The 25,379-nt window shown below is 45.7% G+C and overlaps 1 protein-coding gene across 2 annotated transcripts; it reads right to left on the bottom strand.

The window, feature by feature from the left end:
- Positions 1-2: 2 nt before the first annotated feature.
- Positions 3-22,388, bottom strand: SEC24C (SEC24 homolog C, COPII component). Of its 2 annotated transcripts, XM_055425438.2 has the most exons (24): positions 22,255-22,388; positions 20,085-20,284; positions 17,203-17,338; positions 11,094-11,269; positions 10,517-10,882; positions 10,069-10,205; positions 8,759-8,827; positions 7,358-7,469; positions 7,000-7,127; positions 5,956-6,094; positions 5,638-5,753; positions 5,341-5,465; positions 4,992-5,183; positions 4,711-4,804; positions 4,382-4,498; positions 3,870-4,040; positions 3,280-3,376; positions 3,041-3,186; positions 2,682-2,820; positions 2,422-2,540; positions 2,138-2,317; positions 1,698-1,889; positions 1,375-1,464; positions 3-1,229 (listed from the first exon to the last, which is right to left on the bottom strand). In XM_055425438.2, the coding sequence occupies exons 2-24, from the start codon at positions 20,254-20,256 to the stop codon at positions 1,089-1,091; spliced, it is 3,354 nt and encodes a 1,117-aa protein (XP_055281413.2). In that variant the 5' UTR covers positions 20,257-20,284; positions 22,255-22,388; the 3' UTR covers positions 3-1,088. The 2 variants fall into 2 exon arrangements, with proteins under 2 accessions (XP_055281413.2, XP_055281414.2); XM_055425439.2 differs by lacking the exon at positions 8,759-8,827.
- Between the last annotated feature and the right edge of the window lie 2,991 nt (positions 22,389-25,379).

Raw genomic sequence — 25,379 nt, 5'->3', positions numbered from 1 at the left:
GATACATCTTAATTTATTTTTATTTCTTTACAAATTAAAGATGCATTGAAAAATAAACCAATGAAGAGAAATGAGAGGTCCAGAGCAGGGGCATCCCAGGCTGGGAGCAGGCAAGCCTCGCCACCATCAAGCCTAGCCCTTGTCCTGCCCCAGCCAGGTCGGGTTGGAAGATAACTGTCAGCCACTCTGTCAGTACCAAAGCCTGAGTGGTGTCCTAGCAGGAGAGACTAGCCACTTCTGTCTCTCTCCCCAACAGCTTGGAGAGCAGTGTTTCCAGCGGAAGCTCAGAGTGGTATGTAGGCTGGCTCTGTGAGGTATTGCAAGTTGATGACCAGGCTTCCTACAGAACCATCCAGTGTTGGAGCCGTTCAGGCTGGAAAGGAGGCTGATACCTCTCCTAGGTCTCAATATACTTTGCAACTGTTCCCAGGCTCATTCATTTCTGATAATGTGTCTCTGTCCACCAAGCGATCAGTCATTGCAGGATAAAGAGCAGTGGAAGCAGAGCAAGAAAGCTAATCAACCACCCTCAGTCACTTTGAGTTGGCTGTTGACTTCCAGGCCCAAGAAGACTGACCACTTTTCTACCATCTACAGCCTATAGCCCAGCTCTTGTGCACCTGTATGTATGTTTTCCCTAATATAGGAAGTCATTGATGACAATGAGCTGAATTAGCAGCCCCTCCCCCCTGTAGGAACCCCCTGGGATCTCCCTGCCTTCCCACCTGCCCTTCTCTTCTTGGAGGCTGGTCCAAAGGGACACATAATATTGCCAGGGTCTGGGTGGCTTCAAATCCCCCAACACCAAATCATATACAGTGAACTGAGAAACTACATTCATTACGACAGGATTAGCAGGAAAAGGAGGATAAAGTGAGGGGATAGGGGCACCTTCCAACAGCAGGTCATGACAGAGTGGTAGGATACTTGAGCCCAGAAAGAAGGTGTCTCCTTATACCTCCCCCTCCCCCCAAAGGGACTGAGGTCAGCTTACATGACATATAAGATATGGGACTGTCCCAGTTTCTCTGCTGTCCTGGGTACTTTCTGGAAGCTGGCCTGGACCCTGTGCTGTTTACCCATGTACTCTAGCTCAGTAGCTGTCGAATCTCCTTGTGCATGTGACAGAGAAAGTCCACATAGGATGCTCCCCCGCTCAGGCTCTTGTCTTCCACCAGGAAGTGTTTGAACAGCATCTCCAGCTTGTCCTCTTGTTTCACCACAATAAGCTATAGTCAGAATACAGGGTCATGAGGCAGGGCTGAAGAGAATTAACCACATGCCCCGAAATCCCATCTAGTTGCTCACTCTCCCACCCCGCCTTCAGAGTGAGGACTTGACAAGGTAAGAAATCCAGGCTCAGATCACTGTTACCTTCATGTACCGCGATCTCTGTGCCCTCAAACTATCAATGAGGCCTCGCACCTTCTTAGACAGCAGATTATCCAGAACTGGCAGAACACTCTGAAATACAAAATTCATTTATCCTTTTGGTAAGGTATGCTAAATCTAGTAGACAAGATGGGGCAGCACAGATTTATGCATTATCTGAAACATGGAAGCCTGTGAAGAATGACAGCACCCTCCCTCTCAGTGTCCCCTGCTATTTAAGAATGAGCACACTAACTTTAACGGCTTCCACTCTTATCATGAAGCCTACTTCCACACCCACGTTCTCCTTGATGCCCTGCCCTTACCAGGCCACTGGTGATCTGACTGAAGGAGGAGACACCGAAGAGGCTCTGGACAACACCCTGCTGGACACTCGCTCCCACCCAGAGGAAGAGGTTGAGCCCGTTCTCCAGCAAATATATATCCCCATTGCTTAGACGCTCTTCAGATGCTCGGACTGCTGGTGGTTCAGTGGTATTCTCAATGGGAGACTTTGTCTGGACAAAAGGAAGGGGGCAAAAGGTTACCAATGACTGCAAGACTTGTTTGCCCACCTGTACCCCCATACACACAAAACTTCTGAAAACTAAGCACCTGAGTAACTCTCAGTATGAAAATACTACATCAGATAATATAGGTAAAAAATGTATTAGTGTCAGATACAGATGATATTCATCCTTCCCTTCCTCCTCCTATGATGCCCCTTTCTCAGTACAGTGTCTCACACGCCAGCATTCAGTCGCACCAACGGTAGGAGCCGAGGATAGAAGAAGACATTCGTCTCAGCTACGTCCATGGAGGTAACCAGCTGCCGGACGTAGGCACGGTCATCAGTAGTGACTTCAGCTCCAGGCTGCAGGACCTCACTCTTCAGTACACAGTTCAGATAAACAGGGAGGAGCTTCATGCACTCAGGAAGGATCAACTAAAGGAGTTATCAAAACAAAGTCAGTGATCATGATCATGAGAAATCCCTCCCAATGCAAAGGTGTATCCTGACACCTTTTTTCACCAACAAGCTTGCCCCACCTGTCCCGCAGAGGAGGGGCTGGCACAGTTCTTTCTGTAACAGGCCAAGATCTGGGCACACTGAGTGATGAGAGTGTCACGAACAGTCTTCACAGGGCTGCTTAGGACCCCCCGGTATGCTGGATGGGAAAGGAGACAGCATGGCCACTGGTCAGCCACTCCATCACAGGTGCCTTCCCACCATCACACCCACCCAGGAATGCTGAATTGCTGTCCATCCTCTTAGCCCCGACCCCACTCTGCCCGGCCTCTGCCCTCACCAAACTTGGCCATGTAGTTGATGAGCGTGTCAGTCTCACAGTTTCGGTACAGATCAGCCAGCTGAGTGCAGCAGTTGAGAGCCAGGTTGTGGATGCGGAGCCGTCGCTGCCCTGCACAGCTGGTGTAGAGCAGGGCACACTAGGGAGAGAGTGAGGGGGTAATTCACACCCCTCCCTCACCAAGACCCTCGTGACACCTCCTCTTTGCTATTTTATGAAGCTAGAAGATGGGAGCTATCCCTTCTCCAGCCTCTTCTAGTCCTCTCTGTGCACCCCTCACCCCCTTCCCTACAGCCTACTTAAATCCAGTGACGTGACCGCTGACACTCCTTCCCCAACCCCTGCCTCCTGTCCATCACCTGCAGGAGGGCTCCATTCTCTTCGTTGAGCCGATCGTCATGCTTGAACTCCACAGTCACCGTCTTGTCCCCATCCAGCCCAGCCAGCTCCACATCTGTGGTGTTGCTCATGTAGAAAGCCCCAAAGAAATCTACAGCACGGATACCTGAGGCCACATGGATAGGGACATGGTTAATGGCATGACAGGTGCCCAGACTGAAGGCCCCTGCTCAGCTGCTCGTCTCCAACCAGAACTGACCAGTGCTTGTCCGGACCCGCATCACAGCATCAAAGCCAACGACCTTCTGGACATCCCGACGCAAGTCACTCAGGAACCGTTCCTGGTCGTTCTCCACCTGCATCCCCAGGCCCAGAGTCACATCACCTACTACATACAATCCACCAACAATCCCTGTACCCTCTCCACTCTACAAGCCTGCAGAATCGCAATGACAATTAGGTAAAGGTAATAATAACGATGTTATTAGTTAAGCTTTTAAGCACTTATTACATGCCCAGTACTACATTAACTGCTTTACATGTGGTCACTTAATCCTGATGACAAACCCTACTTAAAAACTACTTAAAAATCCCATTTTATAGATGAAGAAACAAAGGAGAAAATAAGTAATTTATCCGAGGTCATACAGCCGATAAGTGGTAGAGCCAGAATATCAACCTGGGGCTAATTTCAAGCTCCGTGCTCCTGTTTGCTACACTCTTTTCTTTACACTGTGTGGTCTTCTCAATGATATTCCTATCAATGAGTCAGCAGCTAAGGAGCCACTGCACTTGTAGGCAGGCATTCTAGTCCTGCCTCCACCTGCCACCCAGAGTCCCATGCCGTACCTGAAAGCAAGCGTATTTATAGACAGAGCCACCAGTGAGCTGGGGTACAACAGAGAGGGTGGCCACATCCACATACTGGTTAGGGAAGAGGAAGAGGTCTACGCAGCAGCCTTGGGCCACACACTCTTTGGCCAGGGTCTGATAGGCACCTGACTGAGGCTGGAACAGAGTCTAGGGAGGAACAGAAGAAGATGTTCAGAGATCTGAGTTCCACCCTGTTTGAGAACTATGTATGTAAAATGGGATATTATTCTAGGACACCTAAGACTTCAGAGCTATCTTACAGTTTGCAATAGTAGTAGAACATTCTCTTTAAAAAGTCTACCAAGGGCTTTGGGATGAGATGGCGTAGAGAGGTGTGGGAGTGGTGGAGAAGGCTGGCAGTCACAGATATGAAAGGGCAGAGGATCTAGTCCCAGTACCCCTTCGAGAAAGTTAAGAGTATTGTACTGTAAAGAGACAGCACGTTCCTCTGTGATGGGAAGTCCTCCCCCCAGCTCCCAGTCCCACACCTTCTCCTTGTCTGTGTTGATCAACTTCCTGTCGTCTCTGTTCTTCAGTTTCCCTGGGGCCTCTGCAATGGGCAGGGAGGTGTGGAACAGAAAGAGCTTCCCTGCACACTCAGCAGCCTAGAAGAGGAGAGAGATCTACTGGTCCATTCTTTCCTTTATTCATCCATTATTCATTCATTCCGGCCCTCGTCATTTATTCAGTGCCAACTATGTCAGACAAGTTGACTCACTGGACAGTCACCAGTCACTAAAGAAACAGGGGTTGTATCCCAGAGGTAAGTTGCTCAGAAGAGTGTCACAGAGGTGGCTGCCCAGGATTCTCGCCTTACCTTCAGAGCCTCCATCCCAGCCTGAATCACTGGAGCAAATACTGTCTCTGTCTCCCTTGTGTCTGCAAACATTTCTGGAATCTGATCCAATAAGCTGAAGAGATAGGTGATAGGAGGCAATCAAAACTGCTATCCAAATTTCAGATTCCCTCAATTCCCCCAAAAAGTCATCTGGCCCCCAGACTCTGAGAACTCCTGAGGCATAGCCTGTGTCCATCACTGGCTTTCTGTGGTTGTACCCTGCCCTCCACCTCACTTTACCCCCACAGTCTGAGTCTTACCTGGTGATGACTGCCCGAGACTCAATGACATTGACCAGGAAGCCATCCAGCAGTGGCACAAACATGTCACCCACATCAGATACAACCATCATCTGTGGCTGGGCCAATGAGCTCTTCACATTGTAGAAGTGGAGCACCTTATTGTAGGTGACAAAGCCAACGCGGATTGCTGACTCTTCTGCCCCGCCCTCCCTGCAGAAAGGGACATTGTTACCCAGACTTGCCACCTTCTCTACCAGCCAACTTCATGATATCAGGATTCACGTGTTGAGTTATCCCAACCACTCACCCCTGCACCCCATCCCCAGCCATCATCATCCATAGAAGTTCCTTGGCTCCTAACTCTCACCTAGGCAAAAAGTCTAACAGTGACTTGAGCTCCTCACAGAGGAGCCTGACAAGACCACTCCTGACGGCATTGTAGGAGACATCAATCATAAAGATGAAGGCAGGAGGGATGGGGAACTTATTGTTCTGCAAAAGAAGGAAATGTTGGAAGGGAGAGGGTATTGGTGAGCAGGTCAGTAGACTAGAGATAAGTCAGTATCCAAGGGGACAATGACAGCGTGAGGGAAATGACCACAGCAAGTCTCAGCTGTCTCATTGTCCTTCACCCACTGCTCCTCCCCACGCTACCCTCCCTCACCTTGCAGTAATCTACAGTGGCCAAGAATTCATAAGAGCCCAGGGACAGCTCAGGACGGTCATAAGCATCCACGCGCTTGCCGGTATGATCCAGGTGTTGAAAATATTGGGGAGGAACTGTGGGGAGCAGGGCAGAGTGTTACTCACGGGTCCACTCTCAGTCCTAGTCTGGTCCTGGCTGAGCTCACTCTGATGCCCCACAGCCCCAAAGGCACTTCACGTCCCCATCTCCTACACGACGGAGCCTCACCTATCTAACTAGAAAGAGAATAATGAAGATGCAATCCAGATCCCCCAGCCCCAGCCTCTGTGAACGTACCATCGTTGATACAGCTGCAGAAGCAGCACTGGAAGCGTCTTCCTCCCTCAACGAACTGCATAAAGGGGCACATGTATGCTTTGCAACGATTGCAGCGCAAAGGACCAGATTCCCCATGGTCGACAACATACGGTGAAGCCTAAGGAGCAAAGGAGAGGGGCTCAGACACAGAAGGAAGCTATAGTGATATGTGGCAACCGATGAGGAGGAACAGCCTGGAGGGAGAAGGACATGGCTCAGACAGTCTGCCTGCGGAGGGAGCAGAGGGAAGGGAAATGAGGACAGACGTCCCTAAGGGTCTGCGTACTGTAGTCCCTCTCCTTGCTCCTCATCTCTTGAATTTCACTGCTTGAAAGAGAAGAGCAATGGTGGAACCAGCCCAAACAAGCCAGGGGGCTGACATGGGCACATGAGGAGAAAGTCGAAGATTATCCAGGATTCTCATTTCTGGCCCAGTCTTCAGTCCCCTTCATTCCTGCCCTAGGATCTTGACTCCAGCTTCCTCTCCCACCCAAGTATCTGTGACACTTGTCCTCCCCAATCCCTGGATTTCTGTGATACCTACTGACACCCCAGGCAGATGTTACCCTAGATAAGAGACCAGCAGGCAAGCGTCCAGCCATCCTCAGAAGGACCCCTGGATTCTGTTTCTTAATATGCTGTCCTAATATTTCTAACCACCTGGGATGACAGGACAGAGTACAAGAAAAACCAGAGTGATGTGCCTCTCATCACCTGGTGACAACCATGCTACGGGAGGCTCCTGCCTCCAGCTGTCTTCTCCCCTACAAGTTGGCCTTGACTCTTTTCAAAATGTGTTTCACTTGTGAACTCTGTTCCCAGCAATTTCTTGGGCTTCTGCTTTCCTCCCTATCACCCTCTTCAGGCATGGGCCCTGGGAAAGAAAGCTATTGACGATACGCTCCCCTCCCGACCAACCAAGCCTTCATCCACTGTGACTGCCAGAATCACATCTAGGAGGAAGTCTTATCCTCGCTCCCCCTCACTCCCTCCCTCTTATACTCTAGTCTGTCCCTGACTCACCTCCTCTGGGGGCAGCCTTGCCAGCGGCTTGATGACAGCTGCCAGGGGCACCTGAGCCTGCTTAGCCATGTCAGAGGTGCAAGGGATGTTATAGGATGTGCATCGAATATACCGGGGACTTGCATTTCCTGAAGGAGGAGATGGGAAAGCTGAGCCAGATCACAGAATCACTCCAGACACCAGCTCGCCATTGTTGACCCACCCCATCACCCCAACAGATGCTAGAGGTGATGGTGGCTTTTTCCCCCTAGAGACCAATGAGAGACTGGTCTCTGACCAAAGACTGACAAAAGCCCCAACCATAAGCTGATAATGCTGGAGAAAAAGTCCTGCAGGGAGGAGTCATTGCCCTTCTCACCTTGGTCTTTCACCAGGAAGTTGGTGGTGACTAAGGGTGGCACCTGGCCCCGTACTCCAGTAACAAATGGCTCTGAACCCCGGTTGTTCCTGTCATCTTCAATAACCTGAATCTGTAGGGAAGAAGTGAAATGAATGAAGTGACAGATGAAAAGGGAGAAGGGAGTACCACGTCCCAGAGGCAGGAGAAAGAAAGGCTGGAGCTGCAGCACAGAAACTAAGAATTTGCCAAGGAACACACCTCATGCACCAGGCCTGCTCTCCTTTTGGAGATCATATAAAATGCTGTAATGCCAAGCTTCCACTCTATAGTCAGCAGCAACATGCTGCATGGGCAACACTGAGAAAGGGCTTCTTTATGAATCGCCCTGACCCCCAATAAACAGTGATCACCCTGGTACAATACCTACTCCAGGAAAGCTCCAGCTCTAATCACACAAGCCTTCAGACATGGTCAGATTCCACTTCCCTCCCCCATCGAGGCTTCCCCTCCCCTTCTATCCCCAAGAGCAGGAAAAACAGACAACAGTAACCATGTAAAAATGAAATCTACCTGGAATGACTCTACACTCAATGAGAGTAAAAGAGACAGGGTGAGGAGAGGATTACACAGCCAGAAATGATCAGGTAAGGTGAGGAAGCAGATGCTGCCTTATTTTCAGGTAAGCATCAGTGTGTAAATATGGGAGAGGAGGATCTCATAGCCCAATCCTCAGTCCCCCACATTTTGACAGACCCAGTGAAGGAAAAAAAAAGATATTGCAAAGCTGGTGATCAGATCTTCGTGCAGACTGATAACCTTTGTCAGTTACTTCAAGATGGGTTTGGTAAAACCAGAAAAAGTAAGGGAGAATAAGACTCTGTGTCCCATAGAATAAAAAGCTGAAGCTTAGAAATATATCAGAGTCAAACAGACTCTCCAGATGAGAAAGTGACCCACACTTTCCCAAACCAGCAGTCCCTTTCCCTGTAAGAAATGCCAGTTTCCCAAACTTGTACATTAGTAGACACCTACCCATGTTTCTTCGCAAAAAGCTGTAGACAAATCAAACCCAAAAGGGAAGGATCTACTGTTCTGTCCTGTTTCATCATATGTCACAGGCAGGCTCCTGGAGGAGCCAGCAGGGCTAAAACCAAAGCTTAACAAGCTACTTGATCCCGCCCTTCGAGCCTGACCTTCTACCATCCCATACTTAAAGGCACTGCTAACAGCTTGCTACTTCATTATATGGTGACTTGAGGCATGCATATCCTTCTAGCTTGTAAAAGCAAGGGTCTAGAAGGACTAAGGGAAGAGGATGGGGAGGGATGGACATGGTGGATGAGGTGTAGACGAGGTCATAGGCATGCATGGGTGATTTAACACAGGGATGACACACACACACCCACCCCCTGCACTTACTGGACTAGGAATGGCATCAGGGTCTATTCTGTGCCTGGTTTTCTGCTGAGGAGGCAGCTCATTGAGTTGCTTTTAGTGTTTTAATAATAAAGGCAGCAGGGGAATACAGGGAGGGAGACAAAAGAACAAGAAGCAGATGTTACTTCTCTCAGCCCTGATGAGTTAGACATGAATAGCTGGAGCCCAGCTCCTACTGCTGAAATCAGGCCCCCTCTCGATCAGAAATTCCAAATTTTTCTGGGCCAAAAAAGAGCCTTAAATGGCTTAGACTATGATGTAGAAAGATAAGAAAGGTGGCAAACAGGAGGCAAGAGGGGTTATATGGAGGGGCTGAATGGGAGAAATTTTAAGAAGGAAGAAGAGGGATGTTCCCTCCAAAAGGCCAAGCCTCCCATGTAAGAGCTACTCTTACACTGAAAGAAGCCTCTCCTCACATCCAACCAGACTCTCCTTCTCACTAAAGGAGGAAAAAGGAAAGAGGCACTGCTTCATCCTCTAGGGTCCCCCTTAGCCAGCTGGGTCCCTCATCATGATGGTTCCCCAAAGGAAGAGGAAGGAGAACAGGATGGAATATGACAATGGCTAAGCATGGTGAGGCAACTGACATAGCAAACATTGCGGACAGAAGTATAAAGTGGCCTCCACTTGGGAATACAGTTTCAACCTCTACTTGAGTACGATGAGGATGGTCTGAGCATTCTGATGGCTCTAAGGGTAAAATTCACCCTCTTCCTGGGAGAAGGAACTTCCCCACATCGCCCTTGAAATTGTAGATCACTTTTCTCCATCCACACAGCAGAAGACTAGCAAACAAAAGTACCGAAGGCTTTCTCCTAAAACACTATCCAGGTAGAGGCAGAAAGAATCCAGAGAGGCTTTCCTCTTCTCACCAATAACACCAGAGATTCCCCACCAGCTCTAACCATTAAGAAGACTGCTATCCTATCCTACTAGATCTAAGAGGACAAGACCTGGACACAGACAGTACTCCACAGAAGAGCGGAGGCCACCAGGCTCTGTCCAGTGGTGACAGAACACTGCACTCAACCCAGAACTCTATGACACTGCTGATCACTCCTGGCTTCCCTTCCTTTCCTGCCCAGCTATGAAGTAAAAATACCCCTAAAATACTTCTGGGACATCAAGTTCTATTTAAAGAGTCAAAAATTACATGTAGGCTCTACACCTGCAACATGACGAACAAAAGGGAAAAATAATCAGAAAAGGCTAGGCAAACATCTCATCTGGGTTGACTCACTTATCTGGTAGCCACAAGCTCCTTCCCCAGGACCACATAAGTATCTACTTACAGGGCTTGGGATGGCATCAGGGTCCAGGCGCTTAGGAGGCAATGGTTGAGGAGGCCCAGGTTGACTGCCAAAAGTGGCTGCTCCTGGGTAGGGACTTCCATAATTGGACTGAGGGCCCCGGGCTGGTCCAAAGGAACCTGAGAGACAAGGGCAAGGTTGATGAACAAAATATTCCTTCCCTATCTCTTCTTAAGGCCTCACAGAAATGACTAGATTTCTGTTATAAACATAAAATTGAGAGGTACAGTAATAACCATTCAGAGAAAGCCTGTTATCTGAACTATGAGAAAAAAAAAAATCTTATAAATCCCACATCTTAGTAATAATACCCTGAAACTGTCTATCTAGTTCACCACTTAGCAAGTAATACTAGAAGCAAACAACAACAACAAAAACACCTGACTAGCTGAAGCTTTTGGCTCCTAGGTAGTCCTTGGGAAAAACTCACCATTTTGCTGCAGCTGATAGCCTGGCTGCTGGGAGGAGTGCATAGGTGGTGGTGGTCCTGGGGGCCCAGTCATTTGGGTACCAGGGGGCAGAGCTTGAGGAGGAGGTGAGGAGATATGGTTGGGCTGGCTCACTGGGGGCCCCCCAAAACTCTGTCCAGGCAAGAGTGGGCCAGTCATCGAAGGCATCCGAGGACCCCCTGAGGCTGGGGGTGTGAAGCTGGAGGCCTGTGGTGGGACAGATCGCTGGGGAGGCTGGGCCCCCGGATGACCCTGGCCAAGGGGAGGAGCTTGGCCCTGAGGATAGGAGCCATACAGACCAGAATTAGGGAAACTTCCTGAGGCTGAGGCCAGTGATGTTGGTGGGCCTGAGAAGTAGAAGAAGCAGAGTCAGAACCCCAGTCATTCTGCCTCCTTGTTCAGTAAACCACTTTCCTTTCCACCCGAGGGGCAAGAATGACTCGTCCCATCTGCTGGGGCTCAGAAGAATAAATAAAAGAAATAAAAGGGATCCAGGTATACCCCAGAGACAGATGCCTCTAAAAAGGAGACATTATTCCTGTGGTCATAGGTACTCACCATAGCCCAGCCCTGAAGCGGGAGGGGCTGGGGCCACAGCACCACTGATCTGCATTCCGGCTAGCTGAGCAGTCACCTGTGCACTTGTCGGGGGAGGCCCATAGGGCTGAAGCACAGCTGGCTGACTGACCACAGGGGCCAATGGGGCAGACGCAAATGGCTGAGACCCAGGGAGCCTGTGAAGAGATGGAAGGCAGAAGCTTCTAGCGGGCCAGGAATCCCTTCAAAGTTGACAGGAGCCCCACATTATATGGGAAACAATACTGTTTTACAGCATCTTACTCTCATCTGGGCTCTTATATGGCTTCATACTTTTATATATTTGTGAATAAATCACATTTCTCATAACCTACACTGTGATTATTCAGGGCAAACCTTGTTTTCCCTTAGGTTCACTCCAAAAACATGTGCCAAGAACCCTCAGATCAAACAGTATTTACTCTGGTAGTTAGATTATCACCTCCTCTGCCTTAATCCTTTGTTGACAAGCCACTTCGGTTCTGTATTCAAAAGCACTGAAGAAGTCAAAATGAAAGGTGCACAGAAGCATTAACACAACAGAAGCTTAATAAATGTGGGCTTGAACAAATGCAGTTTGACTGTTTAACTTTTAAACCAAAGGATCACTTAATCCTGGGAAAGGTATTAGAAAACTCTTAAGATCAGAAGAGCTGGTGAGCTAAGTTTGGCATTCTGTACTAAGGAGAAAGATGATGCTATTTCACCAGAGTTAAGGACTAGACACAGAGGATATAAGCCAGGCAGCCTGCTAGCTGAGTCTATCCAGCAAAGTCTCGTTACTTGAATAGCTGTGCTAGACACTCCCATGGTACCAGCCGCCACATTAAAATACAAATACAGAATCAATGCAATATCACTGCATACTAACTAGCCATTGCACCAGTGGTTTACAGTAATATTACTGCAGAAATCTACAGCACAGATTACTGTACATAACAAGCTCCTTCTGGGATTTCAAGAATGAATCAAATTCTTCACTGTAATAGCCTGTTACACTGAAATCCTGATTTATCCTTCCTGCTTATTTTGTCTTTACTAAATAACTGGAACTTTATTATGTTTGGTCAGCTTCTACTGGTCCTGCAGTTTCACACTTTTCATTTGTTCATTCAACTAGTATTTTCAGGGCATTATGCTAGTGAAACTTACCTCCCTAAGCTCTTTGCTGGGTTTTGCAGTTTTTGCTTTCTATAGTAACAAACATACTGTTAGCCCATGGCAGATGCTTATAAATCCTTGTCAGAACAATTGTATTCCATGGTACTACTCTATTAACATGGATAATACTCTCAACTGCCTAATGGCATTCTATCATATAAACCAACACCTTATCTGCACATAGCTTTATAATTTACAAAGCATCTCTAAATGCTTTAATTCTCACAGCAAATTAATGAAGGGAAGCGAGCAGATGGAAAACTGAAACACTAACGGTAAAAGTTGCAGGCTAAACTAGAACTATGAGGGCTTCCCTCATAGTTCATTTGGCAAAGAATCTGCCTGCAGTATAGGAGACCCCAGTTTGATTCCTGGGTCCGGAAGATCCCCTGGAGAAGGGATAGGCTACCCACTCCAGTATTCTGGTCTGGAGAATTCCATGGACTGTATAGTCCATGGGGTTGCAAAGAGTCGGACACGACTAAGCAACTTTCACTTTCACTTCAAACTAGAACTAGAACCCAGTTCCAGGTCCAATTCTTAGTCCAATGTACTTTACTTTAAAATTGTGAAATGTAACATAAAAAGAAAAAAATACATAACATATGTGTACTGCTGAATAACACAAACACCCATGTAACCAAAAGGCAAGTCAAGAAATAGAATACACCAAAGGTCCTGTGTGCCTCTCCTCACAACCCTTTCCTTTCTCCCAAAAGTGAAAGTGAAAGTCACTCAGTCATGTCCCTGACTCTTTGCGACCCCATGGGCTGTACAGTCCATGGAATTCTCCGGGCCACAGTACTGGAGTGGGTAGCCGTTCCCTTCTCCAGGGGATCGTCCCAACCCAGGGATCAAACCCAGGTCTCCCACATTGCAGGGAGATTCTTTACCAGCTGAGCTACTAGGGAAGCCCTCTTTCTCCCAAAGAGAACTACTTTCCCAACTTTCTAAAAATTGTTCCCCTGTCTTTAAAACAATATAATTCAGTTATGTCAGGTTTTCAAACTTTTGTAAACAGTATCACATCATACATACTTTGAGTTTTGCTTCTTTTGTTCAACCATATGTTTATGAATTGATCTATGCTGTTGCATTTAGCATTCTCTTTCATCACTAAATGTTATTCCATTAAATAAATATGCCATGATTTACCTAAGCATTTCACTACAGGTGGATATTGAAGGTTTTCTAATTTTTGGATATCATCAATAATAATGTTACTATGTTCAATCATATATTTAACTTATACATACCTGAGCTTTTTCTAAGGCATACAGCTATGAGTTTAATTACTGGTTTATATGATATCTTTAATTTTAACAGATAATTCCAAGTTATTTTCCCATGGTAGTTGTACTGATTTGCATCTGACCACCAGTGGATGAGGAGAGTTCCTGATAATCCATATGCTCAGCAATATTCAATACTATTAGCTTTTTAATTTTGCCAATCTGATCGATACATAGGAGAATTCTGTTGTGGTTTTTAATGTTTACTTTTTTCTTCATTTATGAGGTTGAACTGCTTTTTAATTTGTTCTTTGGCCATTAGTATCCCTTCTTTCATAAAATACTATTCTGGATTTTGTTTATTATTTTTTCAACTGAACTGACTTTTTCTTATTGACTAGTAGGAGTTCTTTACATATTCTGGACACTACTTTAGGCTTTTATCTACTTTATGTGTAAATATCTTTTTCCATTCTGGAACTTTTCTTTCCAAAGTACTTCCCATTCAATGTCTCTCCTTGATCATTCCCATCAGCACAAAAACATACAAATATCTCAAAAAATAACCAACTATTAGTGAAAACAACCCAAATGTCCATCAACAGATAAATGGATAAAGAATATGTAGTGAGTGGTATAATCATACAATGAAATACTGTAATAAAACGAATGAAGTACTGATACATGCTACAACATAAATGAACACTGGGAACATTATGCTATAAGTGAAAGAAATCAGTTACAAAATATATATGATTCTATTAATATGAACTATCCAGAATAAGGAAGTCTATAGGGACAGAAAGTAGATTAGTGGTTGTTTAACAGTTGGGGGAGTGAGGGATTTAAGGAAAAGCTGAATAGGGATAGCTCCTCAGATAAAGGATACTGTGCATCTTCCTGAGGTAGATGAAAAGGTATTAAAACGGACAATAGTGACGGTTGCACTTATCTGTGAATATACTTAAAATCATTAAATTTGTGCACTTTAAATGGGTGAACTGCATGGTATATGAATTACATCTCAATGAACTGAGATGTAATTGGATTGGGTTTTAAAAAATCCAGTCAAAATCGCCCTAAAACCTCACATCCCCCTCAAGCTTTTATCATTTAGCCAAACATTAGGAAAAAATTGGTCTATACCTTTTTTTTTCCTTTGGCCACACCATGCAGCTTGTGGAATCTTAGTTCCCCCTTCAGGGATCAAACCCAAGTCCCCTGAAGTGGAAATGAGGAGTCCTAACCACTGGACCACTAGGGAAGTCTCTATCTCAACTTCTTTAATTACTATTCCTATCTCTTTTAAAAGATCTTTCTTTCTAGGTTCATCTTCCTTTTTTTCCCCTAGTCTATTCCCTGGTACTTTTCTCAGCCAGGGCCCATACAGGGTAAACTCTCAGTTTCTGAAACGCCTTTATTTGCCCTCTCTTAGGCAGGTACATAATCCTATGTTGACAGTTACATACAGTCCCTTAATCAATGTACTGGGCTTCCCTGGTGGCTCAGAGGTTAAAGCATCTGCCTGCAATGTGGGAGATCTGAGTTCGATCCCTAGGTTGGGAAGATCCCCTGGAGAAGGAAATGGCAACCCACTCCAGTATTCTTGCCTGGAGAATCCCATGGACAGAGGAGCCTGGTGGGCTACAGTCAGTGGGGTTGCAAAGAGTCAGACATGACTGAGCGACTTAACTAACCAACTAATCAATGTACTAGCCTACTATCTGCTCTCCTCTCATAGTCTAATCTTTTTTTCCTTTGAGAAATCCCTGAATTGAGGGAGAGTGGTTGTTTAGCATTTGATTTGCTTCTGGAGGGTACTCCAATGATACCGCTGCCCAGTATCAAAGTTTTTTTTTTAAAGTTTAAGTTATAATTTCCACATCAATAAATTCACTCCTTTTAATAAGTGAGTACAATTCAATGATTTTTAGTAAATTCAAAGAGTTGTGCAACCATCACCAGAATCCAATTTTAGGACATTTTCACCACCCCAAATGACCCCTGGTGTTCACATGCAGTCCAAAAACACCCCGCCTTCCAACCCCCTGCCACTTACCCTCAGCCAGCCTGGGAGAATCAGGACTCCTTATTATCTCCCTCTGCCAGTGTACAGATTTTTTTTTCTAGTTTACCTGTTTACTAATGTTTAGCCTAAGTCCAGATTTCATAAACAAGATTTCAGTTCTAAACCTCAGCTCAGAAATGCCCAAGTTACCTGCTTAAACTTAAGCCCCTAGGTTCTCAAGATAATTTCCACCCTTTGCACAGGCAGCCACAGTATCACACTTGTTACCTGGCACTTAAGGATTTCACTTTCCTTGAAGCTTGATTATGCATTTGGAAAAAAAAAAAAGTGTTTCTACTTCCTCTCCCCTTTCTAGACATTTGTAGCAGAAGGGTTTTAGGTTACATTAATCCACTTCCCAGCTGAAATTCTTTCCCTGCTCCAACTAGACAGCTGCCTTCCTATGTCCAGTGAAACTACATTTGTCAATGATATCAAACCTTGCCAAACCCAACGGTCAATTCTTAGTCTACATCTCACCTTTCAGCAGCAAGTGACACACCTGATTACTCTCCTGACTTCCTAAAATACTTCATTTGCCTAATTTCAGGATGCTATGACACCCTGGCTAACCTAACTCACTACTGGTCTTTCTCATTGCGTTTTGATGGCCCCTACTCTGAATGCCCGGAGAAGGCAATGGCAAGCCACTCCAGTACCCTTGCCTAGAAAATCCCATGGATGGAGGAGCCTGGTAGGCTGCAGTCCGTGGGGTCGCTAAGGGTCGGGGACACGACTGAGCGACTTCACTTTCACTTTTCACTTTCCACTTTCACACATTGGAGAAGGAAATGGCAACCCACTCCAGTGTTCTTGCCTGGAGAATCCCAGGGAAGGGGGAGCCTGGTGGGCTTCCGTCTATGGGGTCACACAGAGTCGGACACGACTGAAGTGACTTAGCAGCACTCTGAATGCCTCTTATAAGTTGGTAAGCTCCAAAGCTCAGTCCTCTGGGCTTACATTTGATGCTAAAAATGTATATTCTGGACATCTAATAAAAATGTCAGAAAGCAACTTTTCCACTACTACACATCCTACCGCAGTTATACTTTATTCTTTGTTTACCAAAAAACAAACAGCATCCCAACAGAGATGACTGCCCTCCTTTAATGGACTTCCACGCAGAGACAGGGGTTTACTGGGTCACACGCCACCAAAGTTTTCATCATTTATGTAGCTTTCCTTCGAGGATCTTTCCTTTCATGACTGGTCACACCCAAACTTAACCAATAAGTCCTACTAAGTGCCTGTTCTAGAGAGAGGAAAAGGGGAAATCAAAAGAGACATAAATAATCCTAAGGTTCCTTCTTCCTGTTTCTTCCTTAGGGTAGCCTCTGAAGGACCATAACAATTATTTAAGATATATGTCTAGTCAAGGAAAAAACTCAAGTTCACAGAAACAGAAAGAATATGCCAAAGAACACAGATACTTAAATGAGTCAGAGCCACAGCAGTAACACCTCTAATCTGGTAAAATGAAAACAAATTACAAAAAGATGAAGGGAAGAGGAAAAGGAATCTAAGAGAAAAACAAAGGGAAAAAAAAGAAAAGAAAAGTAAAATAGGCCCTCATATATTCCTAATCCTTCCAGTCTCATCAGACCAATTTTAGGTTAACCCAAGTACATACCTCTGCATCTGAACACCGGAGCTTGGTCCATTCTGCACATCTCCTTGGCCAAACTGGCCATATGCAGTCTGGCCACAAGGGCCCTGTGCTGTCGAGGCTGGAGGTGCCCCTGAAGAAGCTGGGGCTCTTGAAACACCTGAGGGTGATGAAGAGAAGCTAAGAAATTAGGAAATTTCTCCTCCACCCAGAGCAAGGAATGCAAAGCAAGGATCAATAAGCTCAGACCTTCACTGCAATATCACAAGTATAATATCATAGCTTGGCAATGAAAAGGACACCATCACGATGCAACTCCAGTTACAAGAGATTCTGAACATGGATGCCCAGCCAGAGAGTTTTCACTCTCTTAAACAGGTATAATAGGTATACTACTAGTGAAGCTGTAGCCAGAGTCACAAAAATGTAGGGCCTTCCTGTGATCACTATACACTCTCACTCAATCCAGGACGGTCTAATATTCTTACCCTAGACAAAACATCAACTCTTTTAAGGAAAAGATCCCACCCTAGAACTCAGAAACTTAGAACATATGCGAGGAAGGTGGCTTAGAAGATGACCAAGTAACATGCTGAACAAGGTTGTAAAGAGATACCCATTGGGACTTCCCTGGTGGTCCAGTGGTTAAGAATCCACCTTGCAATGCAAGGGATGGAGGTTCAATCCCTGGTGGAGGAACTAAGATTCCATATGCCACAGAGCAACTAAGCCCCTGTTCACAACTAGAGAAATCCATGTCCTCAAATGAAACATCCCGCATGACGCAATGAAAACCCAATGTAGCCAATAATTTTTTTTTTTAAAAAAGAAAGGCGCCCCTTAGAGAGACTATTCTGCCAACCTCTTCTTCATATATTCTACAGATCCTAACCATCTTCTCATCCACTTCTAAGTGTTGACACTCCCAATAGTACATAGCTCAGGGAAGTGTTCCCATGGGTTGGAGACTTTGTTTCTGCCCAATTATTCAGTCAGGATAGGTTGTACATGTGTGCTAAGTCGATTCAGTTGTCTTCGACTCTGTGGGACCCTATGGTTTGTAATCCGTCAGGCTCCTCTGTCCATGAGGATTCTCCAGGCATGAATACTGGAGTGGGTTGCCATGCCCTTCTCCAGGGGATTTTCCTGACCCAGGGATCGAACCCACGTCTCTTACGTTTCTTGCATTGGCAGGCAGGTTCTTTACCACTAGCACACCTGGGAAGTCCCCAGGACAGGTCTCCTGCCCTCCAGTTACTGCTGTCGCTTATGTCTTCACAAAAGTTGTACTACGTGTGTTCTGCTCACCAGAGCTGCCATCAGAACTACTTCTATGACTGCTAATCATCCTTTCCACATGAAATGCAGGAAGAAAGCAATTAGTTACTTGGCATATCACTTTGGAAATGCTGCTGACCCCTGTTCAAACTACTCTTTTTCTTTAGCTCTGCCCTCAGTAGAGACTGGACACTACAGAACCTGCCTGCAGGAATATGATTAATCTGAATTCACTAGCCATTCACTAGCCTGCTCACTAGCCATCACAGAGCCAGATATGTTTTCCTCTCAGTAACAGAGCTTCTTCTTGGGGCAATGCCAGCTCTATCTTGATAAGCCACAACTTGGCAAATCAGATGTGGACTCTGTCCTGCCAAAGTCCCAACCCAGAGTAAGGCTCTTCCAAAGCCCTGAGACCTAATCTCATCACTCTGAATTTTTTTTTTCCCCCAAAGTCATAACTAAAATGGTAATAACTTTGGGACTTCCCTGGTGGTCCAGCGGTTAAGACTCTGAGCTTCTACTGCAGGGAGCGTGGGTTTGATTCCTGGTTAGGATACCAAGATCTCACATGCCACATGGCAAAATTAAAAAAGGTAATAACTTCATTCATTTCTCAAATTTTATGTAAGCCTCTTTAGTGCCTTATTTTTCACATATCTCTTTATGGAATTAACTCTCTTAAAAAGCACAAAGCATTTGGCATACCCTAAGGCCCTAACCCTAATCCTAACCCTGACCCTAACCCTAACCCTGGCTTCTCTGGTAGCTCAGATGGTAAAGAGTCTGCCTGCAATGCAGGAGGCCTGGATTCGATCCCCGGGTCGGAAAGATCCCCTGGAGAAGGAAATGGCAACCTTCTCCAGTATTCTTGCTTGGAAAATCCCATGGACAGAGGAGCCTGACAGGCGTGGCGGGCTACAGTCCATGGGGTCGCAAAAAGTAACTAACATGCTGAGCAACTAACACTTTCAGCCTAACCAAAGATCTATTGTCAACCATCTTCTTTTGCCCCCTATGAATAACCCGCAGGTTACGAGCTCCTCTTCATGAAAAATGTAATATAAAAGCCAAACACTGACCCTAAGGACAATCAGTCTCCTTTAATTTCCCTGATATTAGACAACATCTAAGAAGCCGAAGAAACTCAAACAAAGCAAAAGGAATGATATCACCAAAAAGATATGAGAAGCACCAAAACCAAGGCATACAAACATCATACTTTTTATCCATAAACCAATTCCCTATGTCCCACAATCGTGTATAGATAGAACCATGAGTCCGATGAGAGAGATTATCACCAGCTCTGGAGGAGCTATGATCACAGTCCTTCCATCCAGCTGTGAACAATTCAGCCAGGTGAGGCTGCACAGGGTGACACCCACATGAAGTGAACTGCCATTGAACCTGGAAGATAGGCTCCCTACTAGATGTTTTAAAGACACAATCGCCTTATATAAAAACAGGAAAGGGCAGACTGCCCACAGGACTCTCAGTGACCAAGAGCCAGATTCATGTTCCTCAATCTCAGTCACCACAACCCTTTAGGTAGCTTAAGTAGGGCAATACCACCCAACCTGAAGATTACTAATTCCCTTCCTTAGCTCAAAGGAAGCTTGGAAACATACCTGGGGGAGGGGTTTGCTGATAGCCTGGTACTGGGCCATTGTAGGCTCCATAGGGAATGGGGGCGGCTGTGGACCCTGGCTGCCCACCATAGCTGGATTGATGATACCCTGGGTAGATGGGCTGGGGCTGCCCAAATGGCGGCAGAGGTGGAGCTGACTGGTTAACGTTCATTATGAGAGCATCCCCGACTTGGTCTCACCTATTAGATGAGAGAGAAGACAGAAATTAGTCAAAATCAACTTTCTAAAGTGAGAGCACTATTCACGGTAGGAAGCAGAGCTAGAAAAGGACTGACCTTATCAGGCAGTGATCAGCCTAATCATTCCCACACTATTACAGGATCTTCGTAATTTTATTCCCCAGACAGTAAACTGACTGCCTTCTCAAAGTAAGGATTTTGTTACTCTGAACCCTATGCTTTGAAACTGTCAAGAGGGTATAAATTTCAACTTCAGATAGGCCCAGTGGAATGGAGCAGCAACCTCCATTCCCTAGTGGTATGATTTCTAGTGTCTAGTCATACAAGGAGTCCTGCCACTGATGAACTATTGTGATATTACAGGTAAATGAAACAATGTTCCCACTTTCTGTTCATTCACTCTAGCATCCATTCATTCCACAAAACTGAATACCCTCCAGTGTGCTAGTCATTTTTAATCATTCAAACTGCATGTCTAAAACAGATCAACTAAATCCCCTCCCCCTCAAAAGACAAATTTTAGAGTGACCGTTTAGAAAAATGACATTCTTAGGCTGCTGCTGCTGCTGCTGCTAAGTCGCTTCAGTCGTGTCCGACTCTGTGCGACCCCATAGACCGCAGCCCACCAGGCTCCCCGTCCCTGGGATTCTCCAGGCAAGAACACTGGAGTGGGTTGCCATTTCCTTCTCCAACTGCAGTAAATCAAGTGCTTACTCCATCCTCAGTCTTCCCACCACAAGAGTGTATGGACCTTAGTTCCGTTCCGTTCCGTCGCTCAGTCGTGTCCGACTCTATGCGACCCGTGGACTGTAGCCTACCAGGCTTCTCCGTCCATGGGATTCTCCAGGCAAGTACTAAAGCATTAAAATCACTAAATGCAAAGGACAGCTGAAAACTCTAGCAAGGTACCAGGTTAGAACTGAGTGCAGGTTTGGCAAAAAAACCTCACACAGTAACCCAGGGAAACATTTCAAAGATCAATAGCAAAGTTAGATTTCATGGGAAAAGATCATTCACCTTATCCTTCAAGCAGAGGGACTGTAATTATTCCAAACCTCAAGGCACTTCTCCAACTCTGTTTCTGCTCTCCTTATAGGCTTGTCATGAAGCTAGGCCACATCCAAAATTATTACAATCTTGCCCAACAACAGAGGAATGAATTGGAAGGTCTTTCCAGGATCCTTCCAAGAACAGGACTATCTGATCACATCTACTCTACACAACCTGATCATTCCAACTATCCTACAGAAGAAGGAACCCAGGAAGCAAAAGAGCTCATAGCTGCTGCAGTGGAACAATGGGCCTCTCGCCTGTGCTAGGAAGGGCCATTTTAACTACAGAAAAGCTGAGCTGCTCTTGCAGTAGAACTTTTTAAATTCAAAGTCACCTCAGGAGCTATTCTTCCAAATCCTGAACCTTCCACAGGTCACAACATTAAGCTTGATGGATGTTCCCCTCCCTTTTATTTTCCTGAAGTCGGTGTGGGCGTGGGGATGGGAGGAAGGGAGGAAATAGTTCCCTCAAACACACACAAGAGTTTGGAGTCAGGCTCAAGTTTCGACTTCACTCTGCGTGGACAGTCAAGGGTGACAACCCAGGGGGCGGGGCAAGCTTCCCTAGAACTCTGAAAGTAGTCGAGCTGTGGAGGCTGGGAGTGCCGGGGATCGAGACCAAGAAGCCAAGCCAGCTTCTCGGGCCACGATGAGAGGACTGTTGCTCTAAGTAGAAGATCGAGCGTCTTGCGCCCTTCAAAAGGCTCCGGACAGGAAGCGGGAGCCGGAATCTGGGCCAGGAGGAAAGGAGGGTCTAGGACTGATTCTGGATTGTGGATGCAAGAGATGAAGGGTCTCTCCCCGGGCTCCGCCCCCGAACCTCTCTCTTCCTTCGCAAACAGGGCGCCGACCTGGCCAGTAATACCCCGGCATCTCCTCTGCTTTCCTACCCACCAACCTCCCGAAGCCACTCCTCACCCGGCTCCAGATCCAGGTTCGACTTCGTTCCTAACGTCAAGGCTCCCAGGCTCCACTTCCGGTTCCGAGGGGGCCGGCGCGTCGCCCCCGGAAGTTCCACCCCCACGTCCAAGGCCACGCCTTCTGCCACGTCTGCAGTAGGCACGCGCCGAGGAACCCGGATTGCGCGCACGCGCTAGTTTCTTTTGTATGACGGCCGTCTGCGGGGGCTTCTGAGGATTCTTATGTATTTCTTTTTCTTTTTCCCTCTGAGATGTCGTGGTAACGCTATGGTCCCACCCCAAACCGAGATGCGATTGAACTGTCTTTAGTAACTCTCCTTCCAATGACATATTAGACAGTCTTGTAGCGACTTCCTGCTGACCCCTGGCCCCTTTGATTTCCGTCTTGGAGGTTATCTTACCCATGACCTTTGCCGGTCATAAGACTTGCGGAATGGAAAGTATGTTTTTTGGTTTGGAGATTTCAAAAAATGATGATTATTTTGATTTAGTATACTTTTTGTACATTTACTTACTCTGGCTGGGCCATGTGGCTGGCAGGATGTTAGTTCCCTGACCAGGCATCCAACCCCGTGCCCTTGGCTGTGAAAATTCAAGAGTTCCAATCACTGAACCACCAGGGAATTGCTGCAGCACTTAGAATTTAAAGGGCAGCAGTTTTGCTTTTAGGCAGCATGTGTTCAGGTTCTGTCCCTGAAGTTCCCTAACTTGGGTAATTTAATCTCGGACTCAGTTTCTTTCATTTGTCAAATGGCGAAAAGAGGAATGCCACTGTAATAACCTGTTGAGAGGATGGGATTAAGTCACAGATTGCCTGGCTCCATAGTAAGTGCTCAGTAAAGGGAAGCCCTTATTAACCTTTCTTTCATTATTCAGTTCAGTTCAGTTCAGTTCAGTCGGTCAGTCGTGTCCGACTCTCCGCGACCCCGTGAATCACAGCACGCCAGGCCTCCCTGTCCATCACCAACTCCCGGAGTACACCCAAACTGATGTCCACTTTCATTGTTAGTTAACCATTTTTATATAGCGCCTTGGTTTAGATGCAGAGCTCTGCCAGAGGCTGATGATTTGTAAGAATGCCCCAGCCTATACGAAGAGCTGCAGTTCGTGAAATGGTTATTATTACCCCATTTAATGAATAACAATAAGTGTAGATAATATTTGTGGGAGTTTTAAAAATATACGTAACTACATTTAATCCTTTCAATAATCTTTTCATTTCATAATTATTTTTTAAGCATTGTTGTGTTCCAAGCCATGTTCTTGGTTCTGAGAATACAGTAGTGAACAAACAAAAGCTTTTGGCCAATTTCAACTGTATCGTTTTGTAATTATATACACATGATGAAACTATATAAAGAAAAACAAAGTGAGAATTCTCTGGCTGTCCAGCAGTTAGGACGCGCTCTTTGACAAATTTCAGTCTGTTGGTTACCTTTGGGGAAGGAAAAAGTATAATTTGGAGGAACATAATGGAGCATCAGTAATATTAACAGTGTTCTATTTCTTAACATTCACATCGATATTTACATTATTGTTATTTTAAAATAGTGCATATGTATTATTTACAATTCATTTCAGAATAAAAAATTTTAATAAGAAATGAGGGAAAAGAGCACTAGTGGAATGGAAGCATTTAAAAGGGAAAAAAATGTTCAATTAAGAGTTTTATGACCAATGGGGTAGAAAAGTTCTTGCTATCATATTGTTCATTAATCTTTCATTTAAAGGGGAAAAATAATTAAATGAAGACTTTTATGACCAATGTAGGGGGGAGTGCTTGCTCTCATATTGTGCACAGTAAATATTAGTTATTCTGAGGCACAAAACAGTTCATTCATTTTTAAAATTGCACTTTTAGTGTTTGCTGGAAGCTGTATTAGTCGTTGAGCATATTTTAGAAAACAGCAAGATTTTTCCTGTCCTCAGGAGTTTATAGTGGAGTCAGAACACAGTTTGTTTTTCAATCTGTGATCCTGGTGTCAACAGTGTCAGTTTCACCTGGGAACCAGTTAGAAACACAAATTTCAGACCCATCCAAGGCATACTGAATCAGAAATTCTGCAAGTGGAGCCCAGCAAGCCATGGCACACTGAAGATTTAAGACCCACCAGCCTGGGTTAGTAATCTGTGAAATTTAGCTAACATTTGTTGAGCAATTGCCACATCATTTATCCCACTGAACCCATGGGTTCATTAACCTGGCATTCAGTTCATCCCGCAGCACCAGTTCTGTTTACCAGCACCACTGTTTACCAAAAGTCGCCCACTAGGCACTCACATTCCATGCCCAGCTCCACGCCAGCAAGCCGGGCTTCTTACCCATTTAAAGTTCGAGAATAGGTTGAGATCGTTTCGGCCCCAAGACCTCTAGTCATTTGCTTTACCGGATAAAACTGAGTGGTTTGTGCAAGAGCGCCAGCTATCCCGAGGGAAACTTCAGAGGGAGACAGCTACTAGATGGTTCAATTAGTCTTTGGCCCCTATACCCAGGTCGGATGACCGATTTGTACATCAGGACTGCTACGGACCTCCACCAGAGTTTCCTCTGGCTTTGCCCTGCCCAGGCATAGTTCACCATTTTTCCAGTCCTAACATGTGTGCTCATGCATAGGAAAGTAGGTACCCTCTGTCTTGCTTAATGCACTCCTAGTAAGTAGTAGGGTTTAAATTCATTGTTTCTCTCTCTTTTAAAAATTAATTTTATTTGGCTAGGCCAGGTCTTCGTTGTGGCATGCGGGATCTAGTTCCCTGACCAGGGATCGAAGCCGGCACATGCATTGGGAGTACAGAGTCATAGCCACTGGACCACCAGGGAAGTCCTAAACTCAGTTTTTTGAGAATACAGACGGATATGTTGCATTTTATTGGTTTCTGTATCCCTACTCTGGTTCTCAGTCTTGACTGCACATTAGAATCACCTGCAGTGCTTTTAAAACTGGCCAGTAAAATTAGAATCCCTAAGGTTGAGGAGCCTGAGTGTATGTGTGTGTATAATATATAAATTTATATAATATGTAAAATGCCATTATACATCATCTAATCCTATACACTGTTCTATTTTAAGGAACCAGTAGCTTTAAAAGTTTTCCAGGTGATTCCAATGTGCAGAGGTAATTGAAA

This window comes from Moschus berezovskii, chromosome 12, assembly GCF_049115385.1.
Source record: "Moschus berezovskii isolate FMDL1 chromosome 12, NW_MosBer_1.0, whole genome shotgun sequence".
In the NCBI taxonomy this organism is placed as follows: Eukaryota; Metazoa; Chordata; class Mammalia; order Artiodactyla; family Moschidae; genus Moschus; species Moschus berezovskii.
The sequence above is the reverse complement of the archived record's forward strand: the minus strand, read 5'-3'. Positions and strand labels throughout refer to the sequence as shown.